The sequence below is a fragment of the Myiozetetes cayanensis genome, unplaced genomic scaffold (genome assembly GCF_022539395.1).
Source record: "Myiozetetes cayanensis isolate MyiCay16 unplaced genomic scaffold, myiCay2020 scf6-25, whole genome shotgun sequence".
Taxonomy (NCBI): Eukaryota; Metazoa; Chordata; class Aves; order Passeriformes; family Tyrannidae; genus Myiozetetes; species Myiozetetes cayanensis.
Genome location: NW_026087853.1, coordinates 38,029,507 through 38,044,289, shown reverse-complemented (window position 1 = coordinate 38,044,289; position 14,783 = coordinate 38,029,507). Strand labels below are relative to the sequence as shown.

General features: G+C 40.3%; 1 protein-coding gene across 4 annotated transcripts in view; it reads left to right on the top strand.

The window, feature by feature from the left end:
• Nucleotides 1–14,783, top strand: part of AMBRA1 (autophagy and beclin 1 regulator 1) — a 131,182-nt gene that overhangs the window by 77,072 nt on the left and 39,327 nt on the right. For all 4 annotated transcript variants that reach the window (XM_050336795.1, XM_050336794.1, XM_050336796.1 and 1 more), the window contains 3 exons: nucleotides 691–801; nucleotides 9,677–9,865; nucleotides 10,319–10,473. In XM_050336795.1, the coding sequence (XP_050192752.1) occupies nucleotides 691–801; nucleotides 9,677–9,865; nucleotides 10,319–10,473 (455 nt within the window). The remainder of the gene's footprint in view (nucleotides 1–690; nucleotides 802–9,676; nucleotides 9,866–10,318; nucleotides 10,474–14,783) is intronic.

Below are 14,783 nucleotides of genomic sequence, written 5' to 3'. Positions count from 1 at the left end.
GTATTCTGCTTAGCCTTCTAGTTTGGGCTATTGTCCAAATCTGTGGGTGGTTAGCAAGGGTCATGTCACTTGCCTAGAGTCAGAGCAGCCCTTGCCTGCTGTAGGTTGGACTACCTAGAGCAGCAAAGGGCCAGCTCATAGGTCTTTCTTGCTTGTAACAACTGTTGTAACAATTTTTTGTTACAACCTTTGCTATGTGGCCAATACTGTAGGCAACCACCTGTATCTTCTGAGTGAAGTTTACAGTAGTAGCAGTGATAATGTCCACAAATGTGTGTAATTTACCAAGGCAATGCTTTTCATCAGTATGTAGTCTGATCTACCTTCATAGCTGTACTAAAAAATTTTGGGTCTGTGAAAATACAGCTTCACTGGTATTGATAAGTAAGAATGCATTTGCATCAAATGAATTGATTAGGATTTCTGCCTTGTGTGTCTGGGCAAGTCTTATCTCTTATCAGCTTTATTTTCTTTCAGAAATGTGTTGCAGGGAGATGCTTTCCTATTAATTTCCTGTGTGTTCTGTGGCTTATTGGGAACATGTTACCATTTCTGTAAATAAGGTGTTTTAAGAATCTAGAGTTTTGAGTATTGGATTTTGAAAGGTTTTCTGTGGTTTTGTCTCCCCAGCTTTTTTCTGGATAATCTTGTAGAGATTAAATTACTAATTATTTCCCCCTTTTTCTGTAGGTGCTGTGATTGGGGATGGACAATCAGCTGTGGCCAGCAACATTGCCAACACCACCTACCGGCTCCAGTGGTGGGATTTCACTAAATTTGATCTGCCTGAAATCAGCAATGGTAAGCTGGAAACAACACCGGTACCTTCTTTTAAGTCTATACCAACCAGAGCTACCATAAGATCTAGGATATTTCAAAGGCAGCTGTATTTTGCAGGCCTTGGATTACTTGATTATCATGTTGCATGTGGAACTGTAAAATGCTTAGTCTTGTGAGAAAGTTGACTAAAGGCTTGCAGAGCTGTTCCTGCTCTGTCTAGCTTGTGTATTCTTGCTATCAGCAAATCCATGTATAAATGGGGCACTTTTCTGTGAGCATTTTCATATACCATTCTCTTAGAATTCTGTTTCCAGTCTCTTCATTCTCTTACTTTAAAAGCTTCTGGAGAAATACTGTCTTTATACCTTTGAATTATAACCTGCTAATGAACTGGGTCTGATTTCTCTTAAGTTATTGACATTAGTATGGATTAAAGTGCTGCAATATATTTTGGGAATCAGGACCCTAGTCTGTTGCTTACCACAGTGTTGCAAGCCCCAGGAAGTAGATGTACCTTCTAGCCATTTGCAAAAGCAGTGATTTGCCCCATTTCTCAAGTGAAAGTTGCTCCTGAGTCAGGAATATAAGCAGTGTTGCTGATCTTATTTATTTTCTTTTCCCCTTAGACCACAGTTTTACGTGTGTTCCATGGCATAAGCTAGCTCTCGCATTCGAAGAGACTTCCTTACACAGGCACAAGCATATTTGGTGGTTGTGGTCAGCTGATCAAAGAATGACATTTTCAGGGCTAAAACTAACTTGACTAGAAAGGCTATTTTTAATCCAGAATGGTATCCTGATATAGCTTGCTTACACAGCTGCAGAAATGTTTGTGGCAGCCTGGGATGAAGCTAGGAGGTAGATTTTCATGAGTGTTTCTTTGTGCAGTGATTTTTAGCTTAGACCATCTCTGTGCATATGTGAAATTTATTGCTTGACTTCTCAGCAAAAGCAGATTAGATTCTGCTTCGAGGGACTGACTTTTTTAGAGAGAACAGGGATTCTGTTTTCAGAAAGACTTCTGCTTTCACAGGTAGCCATTGAAATGAGTTAAGAAAGTTCTCAGTTCCAGCCCTGCCTGTTCTACCTTTCCAGAAATTACATATCTGACTACAGGGGCCTCTATGGGGTAGTGTCCTGTTGCTGAGAGAACTCACAAAAGGAGCACATGTGGTTGACACTGTAGTAGAAGAGATACAAAGAATTGAAATCAAAGATCAAAGAATGATTTGCTCTGGAATGGAGTTTTAGAAATCATCTTCTTCACCTCCCCTGCTGTGAGCAGGAACATCTTTCAATAGATCAGGTTAGTCAAAGCTCCATCCAGCCTGGCTGTCATGGTTTAACACCATGCAGCCACTTGTTCATTTCTTCCTGCCCCTCCAGGTTAGGGAGGACAGTCAGAAAAAGATAAAATTCATGGTTTGAAATAAGAACAGTTTAATAATTGAAATAAAGTTAACAATAGCAAAAATAGTAATGAAACGGGAGGGGGAGGGAGAGAGAGAGGAAGAGGTGGCAGGGGGAAGGGTGTAAGAATAAACCCCAAGAAAACTAAGTGATGAATAGGACAATTAGTCACCACCTGCTGACCAATGCCCATCCCATCCTCGAGCAGCGAGTAGTCAGTCCCAGCCAGCTCCCCCAGTTTATGCACTAGGCCTGATGCTCTGTAGTGTGGAAGATCCCTTTGAGCAGTTTAAGGCACCTGTCCTGACTGTGTTCTCTCCCAGCTGCTCGTGGGGATCAGTGCACAAGGCAAAGTTTTGACCATATGGCAATACTTTCAGTGGTCCTGCAAGACTCTAGAACAGAATAAAGATGAAGTCAGAGGGGGAAGCAACTTAAATCCTTTGGGACTTCTCTGCAAGTTCTAAAGCGGTTGAAGAGTGCTTCAACTACTCCTAGCTTATTTTTTGGCCTCATCTGGCTGCTGAGGAGGCGGCTGCTAATCAAAAAAAAAAAAAAGCGTAAGATGTTTGTTTATAATTTATAGAATCCCATAGAAATTAAGAACCATCTGCTGCTCAATACATCAATATTTCAATCTTTTCCCTCTCCCCTACCAGGATGCTTTTATTCTGAAATAGCTTCCAATTAGCTGGGTATGATTATTGTTGTTGTTGTGCCTTTCTTGGAGGCCACATTTCCGCTTCAAGTCCATCCCCAGCCTTTCTGACTCTCCACACTGTGCTACATAGTACTTATCTTGTCCATCTTGTCTTATTACCATTTTGAAATACTCAGTTTTACTTTGCTTCTTCCTTTTTGTCTGCTGAGTCCAATTCTGGCATTTCTAGACTAGTTAGCCTTATCTGCTTCTGCCAAGGTGGAGAAGGGTTGTATGAAGATGTAGCAGCTGTGCTCATCCTAAACCAGGTATTTGCCAAGCTTGCCTAGCCACAGAACAAAAGCAAGCTGCAAGTTTGCCAAGAGGCATAAATTAGAGATACTGTGAAGTTAAATGTATATTAGTGGAGAGATGGGTTGGAGGAATTTTTTCCTGATTCTTCATGATATTGGAAATAAAACATTTGCCAAGTAAAGCATGTGACCTCAGTAGCTCCTTTTTTCCCCCCATTGTTTCCTATAAATCTGAGGTGGTTCTGTGAGAGAATCTGCTTACATAGAGGGGGCTGTTGCGCATCCTAGGACTGACTAGGACTGACTTGAGCTACAAGTGGTTTGGGAGTTCAGGAAGATGAAATGATGCAGCTGGACTTTGGGACTGTCTGCCAGCTCCACTCTCCATCAAAGAAATGACTCTGTGGGCCAACCTCTATCTTTGAGCAGCTCTTCTTCCTGTTACAATTAAACAAAGAAAAGATAGCTTGGAAGTAGGATGTTTTCCTCTAAAGCGGACACATCTGAGTAAGTGACAGCAGTGTGATAAGTGCAGTCCTGTGATCTCAGTGTCTGGGCCCCAGCACTCCTGGGAGCCCTGGGCTCAGGATGTGGCTCTGCAGCAGCAACCTCACTGATGCTCAGTCCAGCAAGAATGCAAAAGCAGACCCCAGCGATCTTGGGAAAATGGCTTTGCAGGGACTTGTGGGATTTTAGTCTCTTCCCTGTCTTTCTCTATTAATTGCAAAATGGAAAAAGATGGCTTCAGATTTTCTTCTCTGCTTTTGCCAGTTTTGCTTTTAATAGCTCTGAAATAAACATTACCCGGTCTTAAATTATAATTGTCAGTCATATCAGCATTAGGGTGGAGAAATAATTTGACAGCAGAGACAATACTATCTCTGCATTTATTTAATATTCTTCTAGTAAATGTTGCATACCCTTAGAATTCCTGCAGCTAAGTATTGAAAACAGTGTAGACTATAGCCTTTCCATTGGTGAAATATATGAAGGTTTTCTCACTTGTTTATATCTTTTGAATATAGCTTTTCTTATCCTACTCACTGCTCGTTATTTCAGTTTCTATTCACTGTGGCTGAACTGGTCTCATTCTTCCATATTTAGTCATGCATCAGGAACTTGTCATATTCTAACACTGTCTGAGACTTGAGGAGTATGGTTTGATCAATACTTACTGATCCACAGTGGAATGCAAAATAACTTAATAGAGGGGAAAAAAAGCATGCTAAATAATTTTTAAACAGAAACAACTGTGAGGAAAGTGCTATCCACAGCGGTGACAAGGAGTGGATGGTGTGCCCAGCACAGCTTTCCTTTGGCAAAAAGTGCTGGCATTCCAGGCCTTCCCCAGCTTCAAGCGGAATTAATGCTGTAGGTGTAAGCACTCCAAGGTGGCACAACAGCTTGACTAATTTTTTCTCTGATGTTTCTTTTGATGTGTTCTGTCAGCTCTGTGGCTGCACTAATGACAAAAGAAAACAAGGGTTGAAAGGGCAGCCTTGTTGTAAATGGTTTTCCAAAAATAGCAACTATTTACCCCTAAAATAATCTCTATTGGCTTCGTTTTCGTACATCAGGCCTCAGGTTCAAAGAAATCAAATAGCTTCTGGCTTTGTCAAATGCATGGGTATCTTATCTTTCCCGTGTCTTGAAAACCTCTCAGATGCTGTTACTTAAAATGAAACCTTGCTGAGATCACCACCTCTCACATTTTTTCTGCTGGCACAGCAGGCTCTCTTGGTTCTAAGGGTAAGTGCTACCTCAGTCTCTCATCCTTTGTAAATGAGGGAAGAGCAAAGAACCATAATGCCAGTGTGAATCAAATATTGAAAGACTGAAATAAGTGGCACTTTCTTGTTAAGCACAACTTGCATCTGTGATATTTATGTTCCAGGCACTCATCAAGGGGAAAAGATGGTTCATTTGTGGCAGGAGAGCTCACAAAATGTTTTGCTAGTAGGCATTCACCGCACATGTAACAAACTTTAAAGACAAGACAACTGTCTTTGTTTGCAGTCATGTTGGTCATCGTTGTGGACTGCTCACCAAAAAGCTCTGTGCTGTGCTGAAGGAGGGGCAGGTGGGGGGAAAAAAAAAAGAGAAAAAATCCTATAAATAAAAAATGAGTGAACCTGTGTTATATGATAAATAGACTCTTGGTGACTGGTCATCAGAATTCAGCATTGTTTTACAAAGACATATAGTAAATGCTAGATGAGAAAGAGGATTAGAGACCTGGAAAGGAAAAAATTAGCCATGGAACTGCAATGATATGTACAGGACATGGCAACATGCCCAAATCTGTAAACAGTACAAGAGGAATACAAACTTTTCTTATCTTGTAAAAATGAAGATGTGGGATTCTTCTATTAGGAATGTCCAAGTTTGCATTAGATTAAAAAAATAATCTTTAAAAGCTGAGAAAGGACATGGATTCTTATAGACTCTGATTTTTCAGTAGTTACAGACACAAGGAAGAAACATTGCCTGTGCATCTCTTTGAAAAGCACCAGTTGTTCATTGGTACAGAAGGGTCCCTGAGCTAAATAGGTCCTGTTTAGGACCTTTCTCTACACCTGTTGGAGCAAGTCCAGAGGAGGGCCACAAAGATGATTAGAGGGCTGGAGCCTCTCTCCTCTGAAGACAGGCTGAGAGAATTGGCATTGTTCAGGCTGGAGAAGAAAAGGCTCTGGGGAGCCTTTCAGTACTTGAAGGGAGCTTTGAAAAAAAAATTGGAGAGATTTTTTACATGAGTAGGTAATGATAGGACAAGGGAGAATGGTTTTGAACTAAAAGAAGGGAGAACTTAGGTTAGATGTTAAAAGAAAATTCTTTACTTGGAGGGTGATGAGACACTGAAACAGACTGCCCAGAGAAGTTGTGGATGCCCCATCCCTGGAAGCATTAAAGGCCATGTGGGATGGGGCCCTAGGCAACCTGATCCAGTGGAGGGTGTCCCTGCCCATGACAGAGGGTTTGGAACTAGATGATCTTTAAGGTCCATTCCAAGTGAAACCGTCCTGTGATTAAATGAGACCCATACTTTTGGTCTGAGGAAGCAAGTATACAGTTTTGTTGCTTCTAATACCGAGGAGCAACTGACAGTAGTAACATCAGTAACATTATAGAGAAGCTGTGGCTACCTCAGGGAACTGCGTCATGAGTCCCAAGATGCAGGACAAACTTAGGCAGATGCAGAATGGGAATAAGAGAGAACAACAGTTCTTAGACCCCCAAAAAGGGACTGGGCTATCTTTTCTAATAATCAAAGTTTTTTACAGGGTTGGTGGTGAGAGTGTTTTTAATAGTTGTATCTCTGGCAAATGCTCTCCAAATGTAGTGTGTTGTTTTGCTTGTCTTCTTGCTTGGCTCTCTTCTAAGTAGTTATCTCAGGTGTGACAGGGAGAGTCCCAATACTCACCTTTTCAATGTGTTCCCATTCCCCTCCTCTCTCCCCCCCCTTTTTTTTTCCTGTTTCCTTAGATCACTGCTGAATAGAGTATGACTACAAAGGAATTGAGAAAGGACACCCTTTGCCAAGTAGTCTATCTCTCTGCTGTCTTACGCAAGCACATCCTGTAGTTCCTACCATTCTGTCTTATAATTGGTTAAATTCTTGGCTTCTTTCACTGCTGTTGAAAGACTATTCTAGAATCTTGCTATTCTGGTTGAAACCCGATTTCCAAACTCAATGGCTTCTTTTATTCTCTTACCTGTTAGCATTATCTGTAAAGAGAAGTGGTGTTTTTCTGACACTTTTTTTTCTGGTATTTTTTGTAAATACAATATGCAATTCCATTTCCTTACATGTTTGTTTGGGCATTTTATGTATTTGTTTAAGCATAAAATAAATGTTTCATTTTTCCCAGTCATCTTCTTTGATGAACGTGTTACCATTTAGGGTTTAATCTTTCTTGAACATGGCTGTCCCAAACTGTGCCCAGTATCCTGCATGTGGTCTTAGCACATGGTTTTGTATCAGCACTGATACTTTTGCTGAAAGTGCGCTCCCTGGTGCAGTTTTGGATTGCAGTTAATAACAATCAGTGTTATGCTGGATGAATAGCTCAGTCTTTACTATGATTACCGAAGTTGATTCTCCCTTGTTTTTGACTGAGAAGTTCCCAGGTAAAACAAACATTTATAAATGTTAACACACTCTAGAATTCTTTCCTTTTACTTCTGTTATGTCTCTGTGTACTTTGGTTCACTGTTTGGTCTGATAATGCTCTGTTAATGAAATTACCCAACTTTATCAAGAGAATTCATCAAACAGTTCCACTGTGTGCCTAGCCCATTGAAAAAGCTAATAAAAAAGACTGGTTTTGAGTTACTGAAGAACTCCCAGTTTGACTGGGATTACAATAGTGCAACCTGTTGTCATGCATCCTTTAGCTAGTTCACAGCATATACTGCAGTTCTTGTCTTGATGCCCATCTTCTTTTGGGGTGACATAAGTACTTAAATGAAGCCTAGATTTCAAAAAGGGGCATATTTAATTCTACGTTTTTTCTAAATTTAGGCAATATAGTCTTTAATCTTTATTCTCTTGTCTTTCTGTTCAACTAGCTTCAGACGAAGCACTCCAGAATTTTGTCATCTTTTGAACCATCTGTTCTTTAAGGGCCATGTGTATTTTAGATACTGGTACTGCAGCATTGATAGTGACTACCATTATTTACCTTTTTGTGTTCAACACTGTTCTGTTTATACTAGGCTGAAAATTACTGTTTTTAGCAGCTTTGAAACTGAAAAAATGGTTGAATAAATTTAGAGTACAGGTGTAGGTGGTTTGGTACAGAATGTAATTACATAGTCCACTTTTTATCCTCATCTTCTTTTTCATCAGAGTTTCTTAAATGGAACAGTAGCATTTGATACTCAACCACAAAGGAAAACAGTTCCCAGGAAAAATGTCCAGAAGAATTAAAGATGATGTTCAGCAAGTGCTTTAAATCAGCAATGCTGGAAGAAGAGGCAGTCCTGTCTGCTTCCCTCTCATGACCATCTTTTCTACTGCTGCAAACATCTATGCGGCCATGTGGCGTACTGGGTTGGGAAACTCCTCTGGCTTAAAAGTGACGTAGGCAACAGTCAGTAATTTTTCAGTCATAGTAGTTCTCTGGTGTAGTTTTATTCCCCACATGTGTTGGAAAGAAAGGGTAGGGTTTGCTCAAGTATTGAATTACAGCCTTAATTTGATTTAGAAGTTTGGACTTAAAGAAAAATGCACAAAGCACTCTTGGCACTGTTATTTTGTTAAACTAATACAGAATCTAGACCAAGAAGTGCCTTCATAAACTCATTTGCAGTTTTAGATGAACATATCAAAGCCACTCTTTGGCTAGGTATAGTCTGATGGTTTAGAAGATAATTTCTGGACTTTAGAAATCAACAGTGGTCTGTATGATGCTATAGCTTCAAACATGGGAGATGGGATGTTCAAGTCTTCTAGCATGCAAACTTTCTGTATTGCAAATGTTTTTTTGTTATTTTTTTTTAATATTTCTATCCCCTTGAGTTTGAAAATACTACAATCTGAAATTTCCCCATCCCCAAAATAGTGTATGCAGTTTCAGCTTCAAACCTCCTGGAATAATCCAAGCTGTTTTAGTGAAAAACTAGAGTGCATTTAGGTTAGGCTGAGGGAGTGAACATAACTCCAGCCATGTCTTACCAAGGCACCACTGAACTGTTGGTGAAGGTGATGCTAAAAGGCCTTGGAACTTCATTATACTAGGAATGGCACTCAGGCACAGTAAGATTCAGTAGCCCAAAAAGCTTGTAGTTTGCATATACATGGTACAAAGAGTATATACAAATTTGCATGAGGTCACCCAACAGCACAACATCAGGGATTATAGTAAGACTTCTTTTAAGTTTTGTATATTGCTGCTCCCTACTGCCTGCTGAAGAGTTACTTCACTGATTTGTATGAGTGTCTCAAATACTGGAGTAATTAAATGGAGGACTGGCTGGAGAAGTCTCTGGCCTTTCTCACTGACTTTTTCCAAGATTGGTGTAAAAATCAGCTGTCAGAAATGAATGTCTGTATCTGCAGGGAGGAGTTTTTCACTCATCTCCTGTTTATTGGAGATGAGAAGAGTGGGAACTAGGCGCTCCACGAGAGAAGGGGAAATGAATTAAGGTGTACTGTTTCTAATGAGACCACTGCTGGAGTTTGTCAGTGTCATGATTCGAGACTTGTTTAAACTGTGCTGTTCTTTGCAAAGGATAGCGTTATACTCAACAAAAGGAAGGGTTTGATAAAGTACAATTGCTACTATTTCTTGGCTGAAGGCTCCGGGAGGTAAATAGATTTAATTTCCTGGACTCATTGCAGTATCTTATCTCCGTTTTGGAGAAAATTTTACATTAATCAGTGTATTAACGTTTCATAAACTTTTGGAGGAAGCTAAATGTCTTGAGTGCCTTTAGCACATACTGTCTGTTCTCCAACTATAGGTTTAGGTCTTACTTTATTCTCTGTTCAACCTTAGTGCTTTAATCACTATTCCTTTCTTTTTTGTAGCCTCTGTGAATGTGCTTGTCCAAAACTGCAAAATTTACAACGATGCTAGCTGTGATATCTCTGCTGATGGGCAGCTGCTGGCAGCCTTCATTCCCAGCAGTCAAAGAGGCTTCCCTGATGAAGGAATACTGGCTGTATATTCCCTGGCACCCCACAACTTGGGCGAGATGCTTTACACAAAGCGATTTGGTAAGCGTGCAGCGAGAAATCAGGGTGGGTAGGGGATGTAAGAAGTTACCTCAGAACTTCAGCCTTCAGCAAGAAATGCAATAACCATCAGTAGTTATAGCAGCAGGAAATATTTTATTGGCCTTCTAGCCAGCTACAGACACAGTACTGCTGGGGAGAGACTTGTGGTATGGTCCCAACAAGTAAGGTGCTGGTATGGGGAAGCTGCTAAAGGATAGGTTTTTTATCCCTTAAAGGACTTCATTGTCTTAGTGACAGAACACTGGCAGCAAGGAAATGTCTTGCAAAATTGGTAACTTGTACAGGTCTCCTTATTCTTCTCTACCCCTTATAAGAATTAGATTAGTATGGCATATGTTAGGGGAATGCTGGAAGGGAATGAAAAAACTGTGAGGATGAAGCATGGGGAGGGATATCAACCTGTGAGAGAAATAACCCCTCTTCTCTTCACAGGCCCTAATGCCATTTCTGTGAGCCTGTCTCCAATGGGCAGATACGTTATGGTGGGACTGGCTTCCCGACGTATCCTGTTGCACCCCTCCACAGAACACATGGTTGCTCAAGTCTTCAGGCTGCAACAGCCCCACGGTGGAGAAACCTCTATGAGGGTGAGTATATGTGTATCATATTTGGTGTGTTTTCATCAGTGGTTTTGTGTCCCTTTGGCTCCAGCCTAGTAGTCGTTATGATAGCAGGGGTAGCCTGCTCCAGACCCTCTGAATAATAAACATGTGAAGGGATTTATTACAGAGGTATGCAAATGAATTTATTACAGAGGTATGGCAGAAGAACGTAAATACAACAGGATTGTGAAACCTCTTGTTTCAAGTATGATGACAAACAATTCCATGTTGTGGAATACATTCCTAGATCTAGGTATCATTCAGAGTACCTAGTAAGTCTTTTGTATTTTTTCGGGTAATATGCACCTTGTGTGTGGTACTACAGTTGGTTTTGCCTAGACAGCTTATCAGCTGAGGCTTCAGCATCTTTTTCTATCAGTCCTAAAAGCACTTAACCTCTAGGAGAGCAGCCACTAGCAGTTTAAGGAAGGGTAGGAGCCAAGCTTCATATCATACTTGTGAACTGAAGGTGAGGCTTACCAGACTTTTCCTGAGTTTGTGTTTCTGTGTGTACATAGGCATATTTTGGCAATGGAATTATCTTCCCGTACTTCTGCTTTGTGGGACAGCTGAACCATGACCCACTCAGACTCATTTAGTACTTGAGGGTAAAACCTTCAACTTTTTACTAGCTATCAGATAGTGTTAAGAGAACATGTGTTTCTTGCTTTGTTCATCAGTGAAGCACAACAGGTCTTCAGTTATAGTTTAAAGTAGTAAAAGCCATGTCCAGTTGATAATGAACAGAAAGTTGAGAAATCAGAAGTAAGTAATTTCTAAAGCTGAAATTTGGGTTGGATTCAAGTTCTAGGCCGTAGATTCAGGTGACTTGTTGCAGGAGATGAAAAATAGATCTTCAGACCTTTTCACTTTGGGGGATAACTTGATCATAGTGGAATTCATCCCACGAATAAGCTTTTTCTTCTCTCTCTCTCTTTTTTTTTCCTTTTAATTTTTTTTAAAGGCCTCCCTGGTTATTATTACTTTTGGCAGAGCTTTCCCAGTGTAAAAGGGTTGTAGTGAGCCATTTGTCTAATGACCTTACACTGGGGAGAGGCTTCTGTCTGGGAGAAATCCCTTGATTCACCTTCAAATGCTGTAGTCGCTCTCCAGACAACTCATGATTCAGAGAGGGTCACCTCTTCTGCATCATTATGAGAGCTGCTTTATCAGCTGATATAAAACTCTTGTTTATTTTCATCATCTGCTCCATATTATAAGACAAGCAAAGACCAATGATTAAGGTATTCTTTGCTGCACCAGTCAGCACTTTTTCAGACCTGTTTCTGAGCTACCATTCTGGTATGAGCCTCTTTAAGAGGCAGAAGTTAACAGGCATTTAGGAAAAAAAACCCACATTTTTTTTAACAGGTACAGTTGGTGAAAGCTGTGTGGATATAAGATCACTAAGTACATGGATTCAGCATCCTGCTAGATCCTTTTAAAAATATAGTTTTCCCTAATACTTTCAGTTATTTTAAGATCCTAGTGGAATGCATTTTTTTTTCTACCAGAAACTGGAGTATCCCTTCTCACAGTCTTTTTACCATGTCATAGTAAGTTAAGATGGAGAAGTCCTATTAGCAAAACTCTCTCATCTGTCCTTTACATTTGCTCTAAACTCCAGTTGCTATGGCTTCTAGTCCTTCCTTTTCGAGACATTTTTCTGTAGCCAGATAAATCAGTAAGCTTCTGCTTAAATGTTTCATTTATATTTCTTCATCTCTGTCTTCAAATGCTTGTACCCTTGCTGTTAGTCACCATTTAGTGAAGTAATGCTTTGTATTCCCTTAATTTTCTCTTGTAATTTGATCTTCCAGCTTTCACTTTTTTTCTCTTTTGAATTCTCTCCAAAAAAACCCTTCTTCCCTCCCCCCCCCCATTCTGGAATGTGCTTAAATGTACGTAATGTGATAAGCATACTTTTACCAGAAGCCCTCAGAGGGTATTTTTTTTCTGTTTCTTTTGGACAACAGCCTTACTTATGCAGTCAGAAAACAACAGGGCTTTTTTCAGGTTTGGGAGTGTTTTTGGCTGTTTTGGTGCATTGAAAATTTTGTATAATTTTTTCCCACTCTTGCTTTTCAGACTTGCTCCACATCACTGCACTTCTGTCTTTCTCATCTGCTGTAGTTCTGGATTTTTTTTTCTCCAGATGGATTGCATGTATTCTAAAGGTTGCTTTTTTCATCTTTCTTGCACATGTATTTATAGCTTCAAAAAAAACTTTCTCCCACGTTTTTAAATCTTTTCAGTCTAGCAGGATTTGCTAACTAATTTGCTGTTTTCCCCTTTCCCACATCATGTTTAAAGATTTTAAAAATGTTTCATTTCTGACTACTTTGGACTTTGAGCTTTATGCATATGTGACAGGGTCACAGCTAGATCAGTTTGAATTAATTTGGTTAAAGAGCCTTTCTGTTGGATGTTGTTGAGTATTGTTTCAACATTTTGGTGTGCTGGTGCACATTAGAGAGAATCACAAAGCATTTTTGTTGCCTCTGTGCCAACAGCTTGTAATACAAAGCATTTGTTACTCAATTCTTAATTAAAAACAAGTCAGAGCCATGTTTGAAGCAGTATTTTGTGGATATTTTAATTATATATTACTCCAAAACTCCCAAAAGAAATGCTGCATCACATTCTATGAAAATTCTTTTAAGTTGTTTGACAGTTGTTCCTTGCCTGCCTGCCTTCCTACCTGCTTTCCTTCCTACCTGCTTTCCTTCCTACCTGTTTTCCTTCCTACCTGTTTTCCTTCCTGCCTGCTTTCCTTCCTGCCTGCTTTCCTTCCTGCCTTCCTTCCTTCCTGCCTGCCTTCCTTCCTTCCTTCCTTCCTGCCTGCCTTCCTTCCTGCCCGCCTTCCTGCCTGCCTGCCTTCCTTCCTGCCTGCCTTCCTTCCTGCCTTCCTTCCTTCCTTCCTGCCTGCCTTCCTGCCTGCCTGCCTTCCTGCCTGCCTGCCTTCCTGCCTGCCTGCCTGCCTTCCTGCCTGCCTGCCTGCCTTCCTGCCTGCCTGCTTCCCTCCCTCCTTCCCGATTTGCTGGAAGAGTAGAGCTGGCAGTGTGGCCTCTGTCATTGCAAAAGTGTGACAACCTGCTGAATGAAATACAATGATTATTTCTGCTTCAAATTAGCTCTTCCTCCACATCCTTGACTAGCAGTCAGTGGAATGCAGGTTTCTGTTCCTCAGAGAGGTTCTTCCATCTTGCTATTGAAATAGATGTTTTGAAGATGCAGCTTTTGTTATATGAAACTCTAATACATTTAATTTTGCTAGAAATCCATTGGCTGTTGGTGTAGGTTTTGGAGAGAAACATTCTCTCTGAGAACTACAGCACTTTTGGATTGTACCAAGGAGCACGTTGGTTATACAAGTGTGTGTTGTCTGTATACATCTTGCTCCTAGTATTTCAGGCATTGGGTAGGATTCTACAGGTCAGGACTGTCTTGGTTTGACAGTTATGAATTGTGCTCAGAAGCAGAATACTGCTCTGTCATCAAATACTGTAGTTGTGAGCTAGAGGTTCATGCTCCTTCTGTTTGCTCCCTTCAGATTGGCCTGCTTAGCATTTCAGGTGGAGCCCTTGCTTTACTAAAGAACGATTTTCAAACTTCAGTCTGAAAAACAAAAACTCTAGTAGTGTTGGCTTTTAACAAAAGTGGTATGCACAAGCTTCATTTTTTTTTGTTGCTCGTGTTTTGTGTTTTTGCAAACCTAGCTAACATTTCTGAAATTTATCTGTAGCTGGACAGTACAGATAAGGAATTGCTTTTAGCAGATCTCTAGCTTGGGGGTGGTACAGGTAGCAGTGGTATTGGGAATTGTCTGCCTTTTGAGTTTGAGATGGGAAGCTTGGAGACAGGACTCCAAATACTGAGTAAGGATAGGTTTTGTAGCCTATTTTGAAAGCATGGGTGGAGCTTGTCTCTAAATAAAGAGTGTTTTTAAACTACTTGGGTCTAGGGTAATTTCTGAATTCCATATGTTTTCAAGCATATACAGAGGTTAAGGGACTTAAAAGAACATGAAATTAGAATCTTATTTGGAGCCGAAGGTCCTTAGAAACATGAAAGTGTAAGGATCATATTGCCCTGGATCTGTTAGCAGTGGATATTAGTGAGAAAGGCAGCCAGAAGGTAGTTTTATTTCTGGCTTTCACAAATTCTGATGCCCTTGCAATGTTTAATGTTTTTCATTTTACCCAGAGGAAGCTAACTCTGAAATATCAGAAAAGCATGATTACTGTAATCCAAATTAAAATAAAACTTGGAAAGGAGCTTTTAAGTTGAAGATA